The sequence below is a fragment of the Amaranthus tricolor genome, chromosome 1 (assembly GCF_026212465.1).
Source record: "Amaranthus tricolor cultivar Red isolate AtriRed21 chromosome 1, ASM2621246v1, whole genome shotgun sequence".
NCBI lineage: Eukaryota > Viridiplantae > Streptophyta > Magnoliopsida > Caryophyllales > Amaranthaceae > Amaranthus > Amaranthus tricolor.
This window is the reverse complement of record NC_080047.1, coordinates 4,448,709-4,466,865: the sequence shown is the minus strand read 5'-3', so window position 1 is coordinate 4,466,865 and position 18,157 is coordinate 4,448,709. Positions and strand designations below refer to the sequence as shown.

The 18,157-nt window shown below is 34.3% G+C and overlaps 1 protein-coding gene and 1 pseudogene across 2 annotated transcripts; one reads left to right on the top strand and one right to left on the bottom strand.

Moving 5' to 3' along the window:
- The first annotated feature begins 367 nt into the window (after positions 1-367).
- LOC130824013 (uncharacterized protein At4g06598-like) lies at positions 368-7,313 on the top strand. Of its 2 annotated transcripts, none has more exons than XM_057688884.1 (5): positions 368-801; positions 3,549-4,296; positions 5,563-5,642; positions 5,782-5,904; positions 6,334-7,313. In XM_057688884.1, exons 2-5 carry the CDS (start codon positions 3,575-3,577, stop codon positions 6,549-6,551), a joined length of 1,143 nt encoding a protein of 380 aa, XP_057544867.1. In that variant the 5' UTR covers positions 368-801; positions 3,549-3,574; the 3' UTR covers positions 6,552-7,313. The 2 variants fall into 2 exon arrangements, with proteins under 2 accessions (XP_057544867.1, XP_057544862.1); XM_057688879.1 differs by having other exon boundaries at positions 3,539-4,296.
- A 130-nt stretch (positions 7,314-7,443) lies between these two features.
- Positions 7,444-11,673, bottom strand: LOC130816214 (magnesium transporter MRS2-4-like; annotated as a pseudogene).
- Positions 11,674-18,157: the final 6,484 nt, after the last annotated feature.

Below are 18,157 nucleotides of genomic sequence, written 5' to 3'. Positions count from 1 at the left end.
CACTCGAATATGTTTATTTTGTTTTTTCAATAAATTGTTAATTTAAAAATTAAAACATACTTTAATTTTGTTTGAGTGACACAATAATTTTTGTTATTTTTTACTTTTAAAATATTAAAAAAAAACCTTCCATTACTACAGTTAATGCGTGCCTTCTCTGCTAACGAAAACATTCGGGACAGCTTGGATTTTGCTGCTAATTTCCTAAATTAAAAAACAAAAAATTAATTTTATTATTTTTTTATCGATGCCAAAATATTTCACAATCAATCCTAGCCGTTAAATGTCAAATTGTACAGCCTAGATATACTCATCCGTTATTTATTATCAATATTAAATATCTACTAGTGAAATAAATTAAAATATCACGTGCCAAGTCGAACACAAAAAACCACCACGATACTCTTTGATTTTTTTCTGTCACACCCTTCTCTCTCTCCCACTTTCTCCCCTCCCACTTTCTCTCTCTCTCCGGCGACTACAACTTTACCGGTTTTTTTCCGGCAATAAATTCCTTTGCTTGAAATATTGCTAACCCTAATTTACCTTTCTGTTCTTATTCGATTTTTACTTTTCTGTAAATTTACTCAGATCTGCAGTTCTGTGGTTCAATTTCTAGTTGATTTTAAATAGACGGAATATCCGGAAATTTGTTTCTTTTTTCGCCAGAAAATTTGATGAATCTTTTGATAAAGATTTTGTTTTGTTTTCCGACGTTAGGATAAGCTGTCATCGACGAAACCCTAACTCTTCACTAACATTCTGCGTAGTGAAGTTTTTCAATTGAATTTCATCCTCCAGGTATTTTAGTGTAATATTATTTTGTTTTTATTTTTTTTTATTTTTGAACTGTTCCATTGAAAATGTATACTGTTTTATTAGTTTCTCTGTAGAAATTGATTATTTTTTGAAAGTATTTAGTTTGTGGAGTTCGAAGAGATAATGTAGCTTCTTCTGGATAAAATCCCTAAATTTATGAACTAAGATGTTGTAAATGGGCTATTGTGAAGTATATTTATCTTTTTGGGTTTGCTCTAATTAGTATCTGAATTGCTTAGGAGTGGGTTATGCAATTACTTGAAATTGAGCCGCAATATATTCTGTAATTACGTTGAATAGTTATCACATCACTTTGTTTGATGCTGATCCTTTACTTGTTGCTATGTTCTTCGTAAAAGATTAAAATATCTAGAAGCCTGCATTTCTGTTTCGTTAACATTGCCTTTGGTGGGAGCCACATATGGCATTGGACTAATGTCGTTCTGTTCTCTTTGAAAAACTTGGAAGTCTGCATTTTCACAGTGTTAAGAATGTGGCCGCAACAATGACAAAGCCTTAATAAAGATTAGGGTTGGTTATATGAATAGTTGTCCACTTAAATTCTTTCGCAACAATGACAAAGCCTCGATTCTAAAAGATTAGGGTTGGCTATATGAACTAATGTCCACTTCAATTCTTTCTACCATCTGATCCCATAAGTCTTAGTCCTTTATATTCATTTCTATCCCGTCCTCTAGGTTATATTCGGTCTTTCTTGCTTCTTTTTATGAATGTGGAGAACAGTATAATTTCCAGTGCTTCCTCATGGATTTGATGTGTGTGAATGTGGAGAACTTCCTACTTTATACACTATTTAATGACCTGATGATAGCCTTTTTCACGTGAGAGATAAAGAATTTTGTTGGCTTCAAACTGTTTATGGTTATATTCATTTGGCAGTCCAATTATTTTTTCTTTGTGAAAGAAGGGAATTGTGAAGTGATGGTGGGATTGCTTTGGTTTGGTGGTTTGGTAATGGAAGAACTGTAAACCGTGCTTCATCACTCTTGGACATAGGGATCTCTGAATTCTCTACGTTTGCATGGGCAGATTTAAAATAAAATCAAATGATGTCAATATATTAAGTATTCTTTTTTAAAAAAATTGTTGATAATAAGGCTTGAACTTGGGACAATGCTCTCACACACCAATATTTTAACCAACTTATTTTGTACACTTAATAGCATATTTAGAGATATAACTTATATTGCATTCATTTGTTTGATGTTTGTATTAGCATGTTGATAGTCGTTGATGACATTTGGATGATTGTATTGAATTCATTTTTTGGATTGTAGAACTATAAAGGACTGGGTGGGGGTTCTACTTATATCAAAGCAAACATGCCCTTCATGAATGTGATGATTATGTGCACTCTTTCTCCAATGAGTTTTCATCATAAATCTTACTATTGACAACCAGAAATTTGATTGAGGTGTATGTTGTTGTAGAGCTATATTGTAATCTGAGTGGTGTGCGCTAGCTGAAGTTTAAAAGTATATAATAGTTACTCAAGCTCCAGTTAAGAGTAAAGAATTTAAGCCCTATGATGTGTCACGTGATCTTCTACTTTCCATATAATATACGTGACTTGTCGATGCAACTAGTGACGTGTAAATTGGAACCACTCCACAATACTCAGACTTGAAAGAGGGACCAAAGGAGAATGATGATTTTCTTAGTGAACTAGTGCTTGCAGCTTATTTGTTTTAATATGTTGACTGTTGATATGCGTATAGGTCATTAACCGTCTTTACATCCTTGTTGTATAAGGTGTTTATATAAGCCCCATTCAGTATTGCCTGAACTATTTCTAGAGGTGCAACTGTACGATATTTAGGTGTTTCATCGTTTAGTCTCTATATAGTATTCAACAAATTAATATGTAATGTTTCCCCTTTGACGTGGTATTGGGATTTGGGGTAATGAGTAATGACATGCTGCGTAAGTGAAGAGAGACGGTGTGGATAAGTGCTATTTTATTCCAGATTTCTAGTGATGAGGTGTAGGTAGTTCTAATCCAATGGCGTCTAAAGCTGTCATGGATGGTTCCTGGTGAGATACTGGATATTAGATGCATGAACAAATTAAAGATTTACTGTGTGAGCCTATGTTTTCAACTTTGAGCCAAATATATTTTATTGTGGCTTCTTTATTTACATGATTATTTTTTTACTCCTCCCTTTTCCATGCTTTTTTATAAAGATTTCTATGTGGCACCGTTTTGCGCTACGGATGTTTGGATTTGATTTAAGCATTGCCATCTGAGATGCGAAAGGTTGTATGTGTCTAGTTAAAACATTGGAGCTGTCAGGTCTTGGATTGAAAGTTTGAGAATCTTCATTGTAAGCTATAATCAAAATGATCTCGTATTATATAGATTTATTTCTTATTGTTGTCAATATTCTTTTTTTTTTGATGGAGCTGAAGATTTATAGTTATTTGGTTTTGGATTGTGCTGCTGTAAAACGTTCTTTGATGTAGTTCCTATAAAGGCTGATTCTGTGACTTCTTTTTTAGAACCTTAATGGAACTTGTTACATACCTGTGAAAGTATGTGGATCATGTAAAATTTTAGACAGTCTACTACTAATGTTAGCTAAATTTTGCTAAAGCATAGGGCTCTTCAACTGTTTGGATTTAAACCTACTGGTTCTTTACTGGTTTGTGAGATGTAAGATACTGTTCTCTTTCAATGACAAATTTTTCACCTTTTTAGCAATTTGCAGGTAATTTTTACTCCTAGAGCTTGGATATGGAAAATCCCAAAGGGTCTGCAAACATTAGAAACCTAATGCAGAATGGGAAGAACTATCTTCTTCCCCCTAAAAGTCCATTTCCCAGTATTACTCCATCTTACACTGAATATAGACCCATTGCCTCTTTGGGATCAAAATCTGCGTCAAGGTGTAGAGATGGAAATACATTTCATCAAAGAACTTCATCAGAGAGCCTTATAGAGGAGCAGCCTTCTTGGTTAGATGAACTTCTTGATGAACCAGACACCCCAGTACGTAAAGGTCATCGTCGTTCATCTAGTGATTCTTCTGCTTATTTTGATGCTGGGAGTATGTCTAACATGGACTATATGCCGGTATCGCATGATGAGAGCAAGTTCAAACCTATGGTGTCTTCTCCGTCGTGGGGATCACAAAATTTCGATCTTAGCAAAGATGCTCAACAAGGATCACTTTATCATGATCGTAACTATTATGGGAAACCTAAGAAATGGCCATTGGAACTGAAAGTAGCTCCCACTAATCATACTAGTGGAACGCATTCATCCAGGGATAATTCTGTTAGCCAAAATGTCAGAATATCTGCCACTACACCTGAAGGTGATCCAATTGCATCTACAGCAGCTGAGAAGCAAGACCAAAGTGAATCTGGTTCTCATGATTCTAAAACTTCTTTTGAGAAGAAAGATGGTTCTCATGTGAAAACTTCATTTGAGAATGATACAAAACGTGCTAAGCAGTAAGCCTCTATATCATCTCTCAAAAAAATTGCTATTGACAATCATTATAGGTTCTTGTTCTACTCGTTTGTCTTCTTAAATATTCTTTCTGTCCCATTGAGTTTGCTACAAATCTATTTATTTATTTTGTTTGGGTTTAGGTAGAATACGCAAAACATTTATCTTGTGTGGATGAGATGAAAAAAGGAAATAAACGTGTAGATGAGAATCAAAAAGTGGTGAGATCATTTCCTAAGGAGGAAATATAGCAAATTCAGTCACAAACGAAAATGAAAATTGTAGCAAATTAAATTGAGAGTAGTAGTTGTTTATTGCTCCCTTATTTTTTATTTATATCTAACAACCTTGATATACTCTTCCCTATCCATGATGTTTAAATGAGGGAAAGACAGAAGAATGTGATTCAAAATTAGGGCTTTTGCACCTTTGTGGTCAATGTGAAGGGTTTTGCGGTTGTATTAGGGTCATTTTTTTTTATAAATAAATAGTTGTCTTTGTTGATCTAGAGGATTCTCTTATAAGCATGTTATTTTCTGATTTGGATTTTTTTTGTAATATTCGGGTTTTTGTGCTTGGTGGTTTTTATATGTAGTTTTTTTGGTCTAGCTCCTTTTATGTCTATCTCTTACTCTTAATACCATGTAATTTCAAGGTACTAATGAAATGTACTGTAGCAAGGTGCTTTAAAATTCCATCAGTGATAAAAATATGGGAGCATTGCAATGTATTGGTAATATGAAGGATTAGCTTCAAAGAGCTTATTTGAGGCAGTTTGGTGGTCAAACCATTATTTGAACGATTTGTTTATTTGGAGGTTTGACAACCTTATTAATGCTAAACATTCATCTTGCAAAATGCATTATTTACTTTATGTTTTTAGAGATGGTGGAAATTAATTAGGTTGCAATTACTTGTCTCAATTTTGATAATATGACAAATCTCACTACCACAATATATAAATGTCATGCCCTTGTCAATTTCATTACTAATCAATTTTTACTATCAGCCCAGTCCAAACAATTTTTTATACAAACAGTTAAAAGAATCAATTAGTCTAATAAGTAGATATAAGTTGTTAGTCAATCAGCTACCACCTATTTGTCATTTCTCAAATAGGGCCTCAAACCTTTTTAAGTGCCAAATGATCAATATGCAGTAAATTCATTATTTGTTATGTGTAGCAAGTTGATTAAATGTTGGGTGACTATGAACTTCACCATGTTATATTAACCTCAAAATTATTCCTGAACTATAACCTAATGTAGGCAATTTGCTCAACGTTCAAGGGTTCGGAAGCTTCAGTACATAGCTGAGCTGGAAAGGAATGTACAGGCACTACAGGCAAGTTTTTTTACCCCAAGTGTTTTGTTTTTGTGAATTTCCCTGTTCAATTTCCCTCTTACTGTTTTGGGAAAGAAAAGGAAGGGAACAGGGGTCATAAGATCACCTTTTTTACTATTCTGATGACTAATTTTTATAGGCAGAAGGGTCTGAAGTTTCAGCTGAGCTTGAGTTTCTCAATCAACAGAATATAATCCTTAGCATGGAGAATAAAGCTTTGAAACATCGTTTGGAAAGCCTAGCCCAGGAAAAGCTAATTAAATACTGTAAGTGTCTTTGCTTGTCAGCTATTATGAACCCATTTCTGCTGTTATTACTTTTTGTGCATTGGATATGGATTTGGTGAAATTCCTCAGTACGTATTTTCAAAATATCTACTTTTTATTATATAAACTATGTAGTTAAAGGTTATAATGATAAAAGTAGTGTTTTAAAAAATGCAAAAAAAAAAAGTGGGTTAAAACATGAAATCAGAGGAAGTATTACATTGGTGATGTAAAGTACGCCAATTAGGTCTATCAGATTGGTTGCCGTGTCATGGTATTTGTATCCTGCAATTGATGAAGTAATATGCCTGCAAAATTCACTTAATCAACTACTTTTCATGTGTATTTCACGTGGTTAGATGAACATCTTCCTAGTATGACTGAGTACTTTTGATTGATGCTAAAAAAAATTTTAAATGTTGGTTTCAGTGGAGTACGAAATGTTGGAAAAAGAGATGAGTCGACTTCGAGCCATGTACAAACAGCAGCAACAACAGCCACAGCATCAACAGCCTCTTCAGAGGCCATCATCTAGTCACAGACGAACAAATAGCAGAGAACTTGACTCACAATTTGCAAATCTCAGTTTAAAGCACAAAGATCCTAGTTCAGGAGCCGACTCCTTTAGTCGCCCAGTTGGAATTTAAACATGGGATTGTCAAGGAGGTCCTTGTGTATGCTGTCTTTCAATCACAGTTACCATGCTGGTGAAAACTGTTATCCCACACGATTGGTCCCTTTTGACATTGAGGTGGACCTCTGCTCGGATAACCCGATTTCTTTTCTCAGTTTTTCTGTTTCCATCGAGTTATTATTGTTGTGCACCTGGTGAGCTTCACTGGAACCGAAGGAAACTTCTAATTTCCACGTCGATGTCTTGCCCGAGGTGATTAAGGAAAGGGTATTTATATCTCATGTGTGATTTTCTAGCATTCATTAATTTTAAGACATTGTTAATCCCATTGTTTTTTTTGGCTTTGCGCATAGCAATTGTCAGATGTGGAACCCTGCAGAAAAGCAGGAGTGAATATGGGATGCTACTTGTAAGAATATGTATTGCAGGTTACTTGTAATGCATCATTGGTGAAGCAGCTTTCTGTAATGATCATTTTTTCCTGAATATGTTATCTTTTTATTTTAAATGTAAATTGTTTTCTGACTGAAACACCAAAATTTCAATGCATGCATCCTCATGTTGAGAACAAGAATTCAAGTTTCAGGTCAAGAACTAAGTCTCCTTTATCATAGGCCTATGTAGCGGGTGGTTTGTACATGAATTTTGAAAAGTTATTGTTTGTTTGTAGGAAAAGTTCTTCGAAAATATTTTATCCTTAAGTTTACAAAATCATTGTTTTCCACTTTTTAGTTTCATCACTAGATGTCAATTCATTCTTAATTCTTTTCTACAAGGCTCCTAGAAGACTTACAAGTAAATGAAACAATAATATCTATTTGAAATTTTCATATTTACAGCAACAAAGTGTTGCAATAACATCAATTTCCTTCCCACCTACACAAAACGGCTTGTAATCTTAAAAATTATATAGGCGCAACAGATAGTAAGGAAATAAGTATTTACACAAGATGAAATTTCTGTATAGGCATTTATACATTGAAATAACAATAATCTATGTATGAGACGGTTTCACCGTAAGATGTGCCCCATATATGGGCTAAATACCCCGATTAATACTTTATTAAAAGAAAACCAGAAAAAACTCGTTTTGAAGTTGTCTTTCTAAAAGACGGTTTCTCACTAAATAGCTGTTTACGTATTGGACTAACTGTAAATGTTCAATATAGCATATCCTAAAATAAGTAGATACAACAGAAACGAAAAGACTGCCACCAGCAACAACGTAAACAAAAACATTGTCCTCGGTATACAGGCTACAGGGTATGTTCATGCCAAAAAATCCTGCAAAGAGGGTATCAATCAAGTGCAACAGCAAATGATGCAATTGTTAGATGAAGTTGAAGTTGTATAAGTTCGTTACGCTGGTTGTCAAGTTGAATATTGACATAATCTTCTGTATCATTAATGTACTCCCTTACCTATAACATAAAAAATGTTATAATATTAGTATCATAATATTTATGTTTTGTTTGGATGGGAGGAAATGAGAGAAAAGAAGGAAAGGGAAATAGAGAATTGTAATGGAAAATTGTGAACAAAAAAACTTTTCGATGATCACTTTTATTACCATGGGATTGACATGATACATATCATAAAAATTTACAGTACAAATCATTCTTACTCCAACCATTTATTACCGATTACCAAAGGAGCCGTAAATGGAATATTGGAATTCTATGATTAGACCTGAATAGTATTTCAGCATCCCATTTCATTATGCCCTCTGGTACGGTGTTTACACTACAAAAATATGTCAAGAGTCAAATTATGACAATCTTTTGCGAAACAATGCACCAATAGATAGCCTAAACATCAATTCAGTGTATATGAAGAGCAATAACACCACCTGTAACATGTCACCTAAAGTTATCTTTCCCGCAAGCCAATTACAGGCGTGGAGCATCATTCAAATGGCGCCTACAGCCGACTTGTCTCACCCTAGACCTCCACCAACGCCGACTCGGCGTTGGCCACTACCACCCGTTTCCCAGCTCCTTTGATTCATCGATGCCCATGCTTAAACTCTAGTTTGAGTCATCAAAAACCAACTTTTTCGAATGATCCTTTTTTTTTTAACAAAAACAAAAGCAGACACACAGCAAATAAAATGGACAGCAACAAGGACAATCATGCAAGCACCACAAGAGCATAACTATCTCATGACACACATTTCCATCAAGAAAGAAAAACATAATTACAAAATGCAGGCAGGAAAACTTCTCCATGGTCTTTCACAGATCTAGCACGACTTACAGAGAGTATCTTGTTCCTAATTCCATCCAATTGCATGAAATAAGCCTCCAGTAACATCTCAAGATCTTCAACATGGCCAACCCAGTAGTTGCTAGACAGTATACTCCCACTCCGATAAGAGCTACTTCTATGGGCATGTAGTGGGACAATGGCATTTGAAGAAGCAAAATTCAGCAACACTTCAGATTGTTGATATTGTATCAACTTCCTCGTAAGATATAAATGAGCCATATCTTCATTGTCATCCAAAAGATGCTCAATTTCATCTCTTACCTAAAACAAATAGAATTTAAAGCTAAGCACATCGGTTACACATAATAAAGCCCAAAGAAGCTCGTGCAGGTTCATTGACAAGATTATATACTGATAAAATGAGTCAACAACGACAAACTTGACAAAGCCTCAATCCCAAAAGAAATAGTCATATATAGACTAATAAAAATAAAAAATGCAGTGTAAATGTACACCATAGCTAACCCAAGTTAGACTGGAAATCCAACACCAAACTACGATGAACAAATCACTTATTAGAAGGATGTACCAATTCAGGCTATGTAATGTCCCATGCAGTGTGGGAGTAGTGTGTGTCCAAGAACAAAATAAAGAGACAAATCTAAATATTGACATACATGGTACATTATCCCTTAAGAAAATGCGAAACAATGAAACTATTAACGATTACTAACCTACTATCATTCAGCGTAAATAAAGGCCTCAAATAAGTATAGATCTTAACAAGTACGAATTAGATGAGCGTATCACCTTTTGGACCCGGGCAAGGAAGCGGGTGATATTACTCTTCAAGCTCCTCACACGTTCAAGATTCTTAGTGTTTATATTCCGAGCCAATTCATCCGGCTCAGGATAGGCACGTTTCTCTAGCTCAGCCACATTTGAATCCAGATATGAATATACAACCTCTAACGCAATTTCCAGCACCTGAAACTCAAATGGAAGCTCCTCCAGTCCACTTTCAACAGCTTCAGGGGTATGTACCCATTGCGCCTTAGTGGAATCTAGATTATTCTCTCCATCACTGACAGGTCCTGCTTTATTCATTGCTCGACTCTTATGAGAAAGTTGTTGTCGAAGTTGTTCCACAAAAGGAAGAACCTCCTGACGAAGAGGATCAAATAAAAGCACCTCTTCAGCAGTAACTATGGCCTTTATAAACTCTAAATTGACAACCATGGCTCTTTCTCTAGCTGCAAAAATAAAAAGTCAACTGAATTTGAAACTACTCACAGTCATCCCCGAAGATGCAAGTCAAAAATTGGATATACAAACAACATTTTACTACTAAGTACAAGTTTAGTGTATTGAATGACAGAGTCGAGTTAAAAGATTCAAAAACTCAAATTGTCAAGATCTTGGCATCTCACATAGGAATTGAATTAAGTAATATCTTCACTCCAACGTAAGATTTAATTCACCAATCTGTTACCAATGCATATTCCAAACATTCATCTCTTAATAATCGCGATTACCCATTTAACTTGATAACCTATAACCAAATACTCAATTCTTCCACTTTCCTACCTCCCACTAGTCGATCGAAAATTCCTACCCATATCCTAGTTGAATTATGTCCAATTAGCAATTATGTTGGCTATTGATAAGTGTTATAAAAACAAAACAAGCAATTTAATTGAAGTTGTTCAAAATGACATCATTTATAGGGTAATATGTTACTCCCTCTGTTCTAAAACAACTATACTTCAAAGTGCAAACTTAAGCACATTAACTAAGTGGTAGGAGAAAATCATATATTCATATCAAGTAGATATCTCATTAATCACTATATATAAAAGGGGAGAGAAATCTGATGGGTATTGTTCAAGAACAATGATTCTTATTTTCTTTGATTGACAGTGAAAAATACCCCATGTTATATGTATGCAAGGTTCATATGTACCCTACATGAGTATCTGATCATATTCGCAAGAAGATGAAAGTTATTCAATTACAAAGAAAAACTAAAACTTCTAAGTAGTAATCAAATTGCATTATACAATATGGGATGTTTGATTATTGGTACTATATTAGGGTAATGAGAATGAATATTAGCATTCATTTTCGTATTATGTCATTCCCATGGTACTTCGCCACATCAAGTATTATTTTATTCATAAATTTTCTATTACCATCTGGTACCAACTTTCCCTTGCTAAATAACATTAAAATTTCAGTGTAATTCCATTATTCAATACGGCCATAACAAAACAGATCATAAATTCTCAAGTGGTTGACAGTGGAAGGATCAAACAACAAGCAAAACATATTTAAAAACACAATCAATCACAATTCACCAATGAAGAAATTGTTAGGAATAAGGCTTCCGCATTGCTGTTGTAATAATCAATCACATATCAAAAGAAAAAAAAGCAAGTAAATAGAAAGAAGAAAACATACCAAGAATATTGGAAGAATGAGAAAAAACAGGACCAAGAATTCTCAGATCCCTAGCAGGACTACCAACTCGTTTAATCATACTACTTTTATCCCACTCAGTTAACTCCGATTCACCAAATTTATCAAATTTCATCCACAACCTTGCTACACCCACTATCTTCTTTCCTTTACTCGTCGACGCACTAGAAGTTCTCGCAACATCATCGTTTTTCGGCGTCGGAAAAATCCCAATCCCAGTATTTTCTGATGGAATCATCGCCGGAACTTTACTAATATTTCGACGACGAATGAGAGCCCGGCGAAAGGATAAAGAATTCTTCCCAAATCTCTCTCCTCAGAGAAATTTCCAGAATTCCAGAAGTTGAATTGGAGTGGGAAAGGAGAGAGAAAGCAGCCGTATTGTTGGAGTTGTTCCTCCGACCAGTCGGCTTCGTATGGCGTCTGCAGCTGCCATCAGCTTCCTCCATTTTCACTGAATATTATTGTCTTTGTGTGTTATGGATGGGAATTGTGATCTACGACTACGACTACTACTAATTCATTTTTCTCAAGTAACTGTAACACTACTTGCCTGCCTAATTGCCTTATTTTTTCACTCATATCTCTTTGTCATTTATCGGTTAAAATCTTAAAATTACGTGTATGTAAATAGAATGATCGAAATATAAAATGTAGAATTTAAATTGGAGAAAGTGTTCCCAATCCTTATATTCTGCCACCCTTTTCATTTTATCGCCACCTCCTGAGTAAATCACCATTTTACCCTTACTTTATAAAAAATTAACAACATTGCCATTAAGGGTGAAATTCCTATATATACCACACTCCACCTAAAATTATTCTCACTATAACTAAATACAACTCACTAAAAGCTAAATCTCAGAGCAAAAATTAAGTACAATCCTCAAATTATTAATCGAGGTAAGTTATTTTTAATTTAATTAGTTGCAAAAGAAAAAAAAAATTTCAAAACGAGGCGCCCAGATCTGGGCGGCTTGACCCCGGTTCAGGCGCCCAAAATCAGGCGCCTGAACCGGGGTAGAGCCGCCCAGATCTGGGCGCCTCGTTTTGATTTTTTTTTTTTTTTTCGTGTATTTAGGATTAATTAATATAAATTTTGAATTATTATTGTAAATTTGTATGTTGTAATGTGTAATTTTTATATTTTTTAGTAAATTTTATATATTGTTTTGAATGCAAAAGAAAAAAAAATTGAAAGGGAGGCGCCCAGATCTGGGCGCCTCCCTTTTTAATTTTTTAATTTTTTTTGTTATATTTAGGAATAATTAATTTAAATTTTGAAGTATGTTATTATTGTTGTTAATGTTATTATTATTAATTTTATTTTTATTATTATTGTGATTGTATTTTTTTTTTATTAAATATATGTTAATGTTATTATAATTAATTATGTTATTATTAATGTGATTGTTATTTTTTTATTATTATAAATATGTTTATGTGTTGTTTTATAAATTATTAGTGTAAATTTGTATGTTAATTTTTTTGTTGTTAAATTATTATTTATCTTTGAATAAAACTGTAAAAATTGTAGAAAATTGCTGGTAATCAAGGAAAAGGAAAAGATTTTTTTAGGCAATTGTTGAGAGGTAATAGTTCAAGGCCTACTTTACTTAGAGGAGACCCGCATGAGAGGGGGGTGACGGGTTCTGCTAGGAGGGCTAGGCATGAAGAGGCTGTCAGACACAGTGAGGCCCAAAGGTCGAGTACGCTGAACCAAGTGCGTACTCCTATTGATGACCAAGCTGACAGCCTCCAGAGTAGTTGGGGGGTTTATAGTGATGATGATAATGATGTTGATGATGTTCAGTTCCAAGGTACTGAGTGTCGCCAAGTGGACTGGGCTGTTGTTCGCGGCCCCAACAACAGATTTGCCCGGGGCGGCCCGAGTTCTTCTCCCGCATCTGAGCGCGCAGGACGTAGTTTTGTCGATAATCAGCCCTCACAGTCCACTAACACGGACTGGTTAGTGACATCACCCCAGCCCGGTGGGCCGACAGATACGCGACTGATCCCTAGCTATGGCGGGCACATAGCTAAACTTATTTATGACGGCTCCGAGCGTACGCCTCCAATTCTAGAATGCCGTATTAGGAAGAGACCGGTGGAGTCCATCATCGGACTGAAGGATATGTCCGATGCGCTAAACGATGTTCTACCTGCCACTTCCCTCGGCCGACTACCGGTCATTATGCACCAGCACATCGATTGTGCTTTGATATCTGCGTTCGTCGAGAGGTGGCAGCCGGATACGAACACCTTCCACATGCCCTGGGGAGAGATGACGATTATGTTGCACGACGTGCAACGCATATTGGGTATTTCTATTGAAGGTTCTCTGCCGGCTGAGCCTTCGGAGGCGGAGTGGGAGGTTGGTATCACCAATCTGTTCGGGGAGCCTCTGTTTGAGCTTCGGCGTAAAGGTTCATTCACCGGCGGATGCATAACCGTTGCTGAATTGATGCGGCTGTGTCATAGGTCGCAAGCCATGGATACCCAGAAGACAGCGTACTACATGGCTGTCATCGGCTCTACCTTGTTGGCGGATAAGTCCAGAATTGGCATGCGACCTCACCCGATACTTGCCGTGAACGACAATCAGCAAGACGTGGCCTGGGGTGCGGTGACCTTGGCGTTCTTGTACAGGCAGCTCGGAATGGCATCTAGGGCTGGTTGCAAGACCATTGCTGGATGCCTCACATTGCTCCATACATGGATCTATGAGTACTTTCCCGCTTTCCGCCCTCATGCTCGCCGAGAAGATGTGCCAAACATGACTAGGGCGGAGATGTGGACACCGAAAAAACCATGTCGTGAGCTGGACAGGTTGAGGGACTGCCGCAAGGTTCTTGATTCAATGACGGAGACTCAGGTACTGTACATTACATTTTGTCATGCATGTTGTTTTCAATTTATAGTATTTTTTTGTGAACTTCGCTTGTATGCAGGTTGAATGGACTCCCTACAATTCTGCTGCTGGTGCGTTGCTGAATGATCACCCACGCACCACCGTAATCGGGGGTATCACCAAGAACGGGTGGTTATGTTTTCCCTTTTCACCAGGACACACCCTTACCGTCCAAGGTCTTTCTGGTGGTTTACGACTACTTCCTACAATCATAAATTTACACCTGCAACTTCTACTTTTAGAACTAGGTCGGGCAATATTATCTAGATTATGTACATCACCCCTAATATTACCATAGCGGTGACATCTTAAATAGACACTAACTCTAGAACGTCCTTCTTTCTTTTTATAAGAAGCACGTGTAAATTGAAAACCGATTGTTATTGCTATCGCATCGACCCAACTATGTAACTCATCTAAGGAGATAAATTCCCTATCCGTAACAAAGCTACCGGAGTAGTCTACGTTGTCTCCAAAGTTTTCAAACTCCTGCAAATTTGAAATATAAATAATATAAATTAAATACATTAATGACTACAATAATAATAATAATAATAATAATAATAATAATAATAATGACAACAACAACAACAAATTAAAAACATTACGTAAATAAAAAAATCTTAAAAATTTAAATTTATCAACAATAAAAATTTATACGGAAATAAAAAAAAATTAATACGGAAAATAAAAAATAGTACTAACAATAATAATAATAATAATTAAAAAAAAATTAATACGGAAAAAAAAAAAAATTCACAGGCGCACAGATATGTGCGCCTGAACCATGGTTCAGCCGCCCATATCTGTGCGCCTGAACCATGGTTCAGCCGCCCAGATTTGTGCGCTTTTTTTTTTTTTTTTTTTAATTTTCCAACGACAACTTTACGTACCGCATCCGACTCATAGTCGCTTTCGTTAGCCATATTTAATCAATTACGGGTTACCACTTCTTTAACACTTTTTAGAGAGATAATACCAGTTTTTAGAGAGATAGTACCGTGTTTGAATTCGTACTTCATACGCATTTCAGAATTCCATATATATAGACAAATCTTACGCATTAAATTCTTATTAGTGTTATTAAGCGTGATTTACATTTATTAATTAATTTTTAAGTATAGTGGCAATTTTGTAATTTTTTTAAATATAGGGGCAAAAATGTAATTTTACAGGGGGTGGCGATAAAATGAAAAGGGGGTGGCGAAAAATAACATCACCCAAAGTGTTTTAAGACATCACTCAATAAAAATTATTACAAAACAAACAATATGACATTCAGTCTTTTGAGAGATTGTTTCTTTAAGAGACGTCTTTTTAATTCAGACTATTAAAACTTGATTAAACTAAAAGATGATAATAGGCTGACCAAATTAGAGACGATCTCTCAAAAAGAGCATCTCTCACAAGAATTTGTAAAAATATGGATTAAATAAAATGTAACTGTACTCATTAAATTTGTTTATTTCTTTTAGCTTTATAGAATAAAGTAATTGTTTTGAAGTGATATAAGCACTTAAACTAATTATTCATAAACGAAACATAAATTGACAAATTTTTAAGAGTTCTGTGTAATTTTAAAAATTATGATATTTTTTTAACAATTTAACATTTTTAAACACTTAACATATACTACGTAATCTAATATTGAGACTAATATTTTTAGGGCCCTATGTGATAAAAAATATTGAATACGGTTAGAACCTCTCTTAATTGATTTTAATAAAATTGTATTAAGAACTCTTTAGAATATTATAACTAAGTAATTTGGGAGAACAAGCTTTAATTAGTGTTCTTTGAAATAAAAGTGGTAACTAGAAATAGAATATTTAATTTTAGAAGTTTGAAAATAAACTACTTATTAAAAAGACTACAAGTTGAAACGAAACTTATTGATTAGATCATTTGCTGCGAATTGACTCTATCTATCCAAAAGACTACAACTTGAAATATATTGTCCTTTAGTATAATAAATATGATACTAAATAATGAGAAAAATAATAAATATATGGATGATATCAAGTCCCAGAGTATTAATACACTCATGGGCGAATCAAAATAATTAATAGAATAAGGTGGATTGAATACTTATCTCTGTATTGATGTGAAGCAATTTGGATATTATATGTGTTATATAATACTCCTTCCGAACCAATTTAGTTGTCACATTTTCTTATTTGGCAAAACCATATCAATCGTCACATTTTTATTTTTGTCAATTTTTTTTATCTAAATATCTTTAGTTCACACACATAATTACGAATATACCTCATATACCCTACTTACCCAAACTAATAAATTAAATAATCCTTCACTATTTACCCTTCACTACTTATCTAACTACCACCTTTTTAATGGACCCCACACCACCCTTAAAAATCGTGCCCAAGCAAATGAGACAATTAAAATAATTCGGAGGGAGTAAATGCATGTTATACAATATTACATGAATGGAGCAATTAATGATTTAAGCAGGCTCGAACCAATATTCCTCCCAAATTCCCTGTTGGTTAAGTTGTTTTGTTGCAGAAGGAAATGAAGTTCTCACAAAGCGTGAACCCAAAAACTTCCTTTTATAGTAAGAGCGGAATATAGCTTTGTTTTTATTCAGGTTTGTTTGTTTTATTCCTCCTTCTAAACAAGTAGTCCTGCAATATTTTGTTAGAAATTGAGATTTATTTGATTGCCTATTCCTAATCTAATTTTAATTGGTCATATTATCATTATGTATGTATTACTTTACAACCAAGTAAAGTAAAACCACGAATTATATAAGCCTTCATGTATAATATATTGATTATTTATGAAGATTTTAGTTACAAATGTTTTGTAGTAATGATGGAATTTTAGGTTCAAAAGGAAGAAGCTAAGGAGGTAAGAACTTTACTTCCTACCAATTTTGGGTTACATTGGAACAAGAGAAAGAGATATACCCATCAAACATTGCTTAAAATAACATCTAATATAGTATTTGTAAAGTGTTATTGTTAAACAGTTAGACTTTAAAACGCGCTAAATCAGTCTTTATCATATTTAGCATGAGTTTATAATTTCTATTATATGTGTATTTCTAATTAAAATATATACATAATTGATAATGCCGCTTTTATGAATGAGTCAATGCGTTGCTTTCATAAAAAGTTAATTGTATAATCACTTGTATATGATAAAGACATATTCTCAACTTCACAATCATAACGTGGAAGATGATCATTTTATAACAAAACTCAAATCCTATCACTAAGTCGCATTGAAGACTAATGATGATTTATTAATTAAAAAATAGTTTTAACTATAAACAAAACACCAACTTTCTCATTGTTAATTGTTCACTCTATATATTTCTAAAGCATTTTCATCTATTTTTTTAGGGGGCAATATTATCCCAAGGAATATATAAAATGTTGCAATGATGACATTATTTCGACATGTAAACTTGACTTTTCAAAATCAAAACAAATTTCAAATAATTAGAAATGTGGAAGTACTTTGTTTAGCTGCTAAAATGACGACATTCTGTGAACACTATTTCCCTTTGGCAAGTCTAAAATCGAGATTTGGACCACTTATATTATTCTTTTCCAGATTCTATTATTAAAAAACTTCCATTATGAAAAAAGGATTAATGTTTTTTCCACCTCCTATAATTACTACTACATTATTATGATCATTAGCAGCTATCAGCATTTAAGTATATAAAAAAAAAAGTCAAGTGATATTGTATTTGGACCGTCTGATGATAATATATAAATTTTTTATAATTAATATCGATTTATCAAAATAACGATTCTGTAAATTTAATAAGTGTAATGGAACGAAATCAGCATAAGTATAAATGGTCCATTTTTATTAAATGGTAGGATAAACGATGACAAAATGAGTGGACGAGTGCGATACACCTCCCTCATATCTATACCCATTTAAAACTTTTATATTATTACCGAACTACCACTCTTGGTGGGTAATATTTTTATATTCACGCACTTAATTATGCATTTAAATTCATCCCATTCACTATAACC

Coding starts and splice junctions, on each gene's coding strand:
- LOC130824013 (XM_057688884.1), top strand. CDS start 3,575: ATGGAAAATCCCAAAGGGTCTGCAAACATTAGAAACCTAATGCAGAAT. Junction 4,297..5,562: donor GATACAAAACGTGCTAAGCA/GTAAGCCTCTAT, acceptor AACCTAATGTAG/GCAATTTGCTCAACGTTCAA. Junction 5,905..6,333: donor GGAAAAGCTAATTAAATACT/GTAAGTGTCTTT, acceptor TGTTGGTTTCAG/TGGAGTACGAAATGTTGGAA.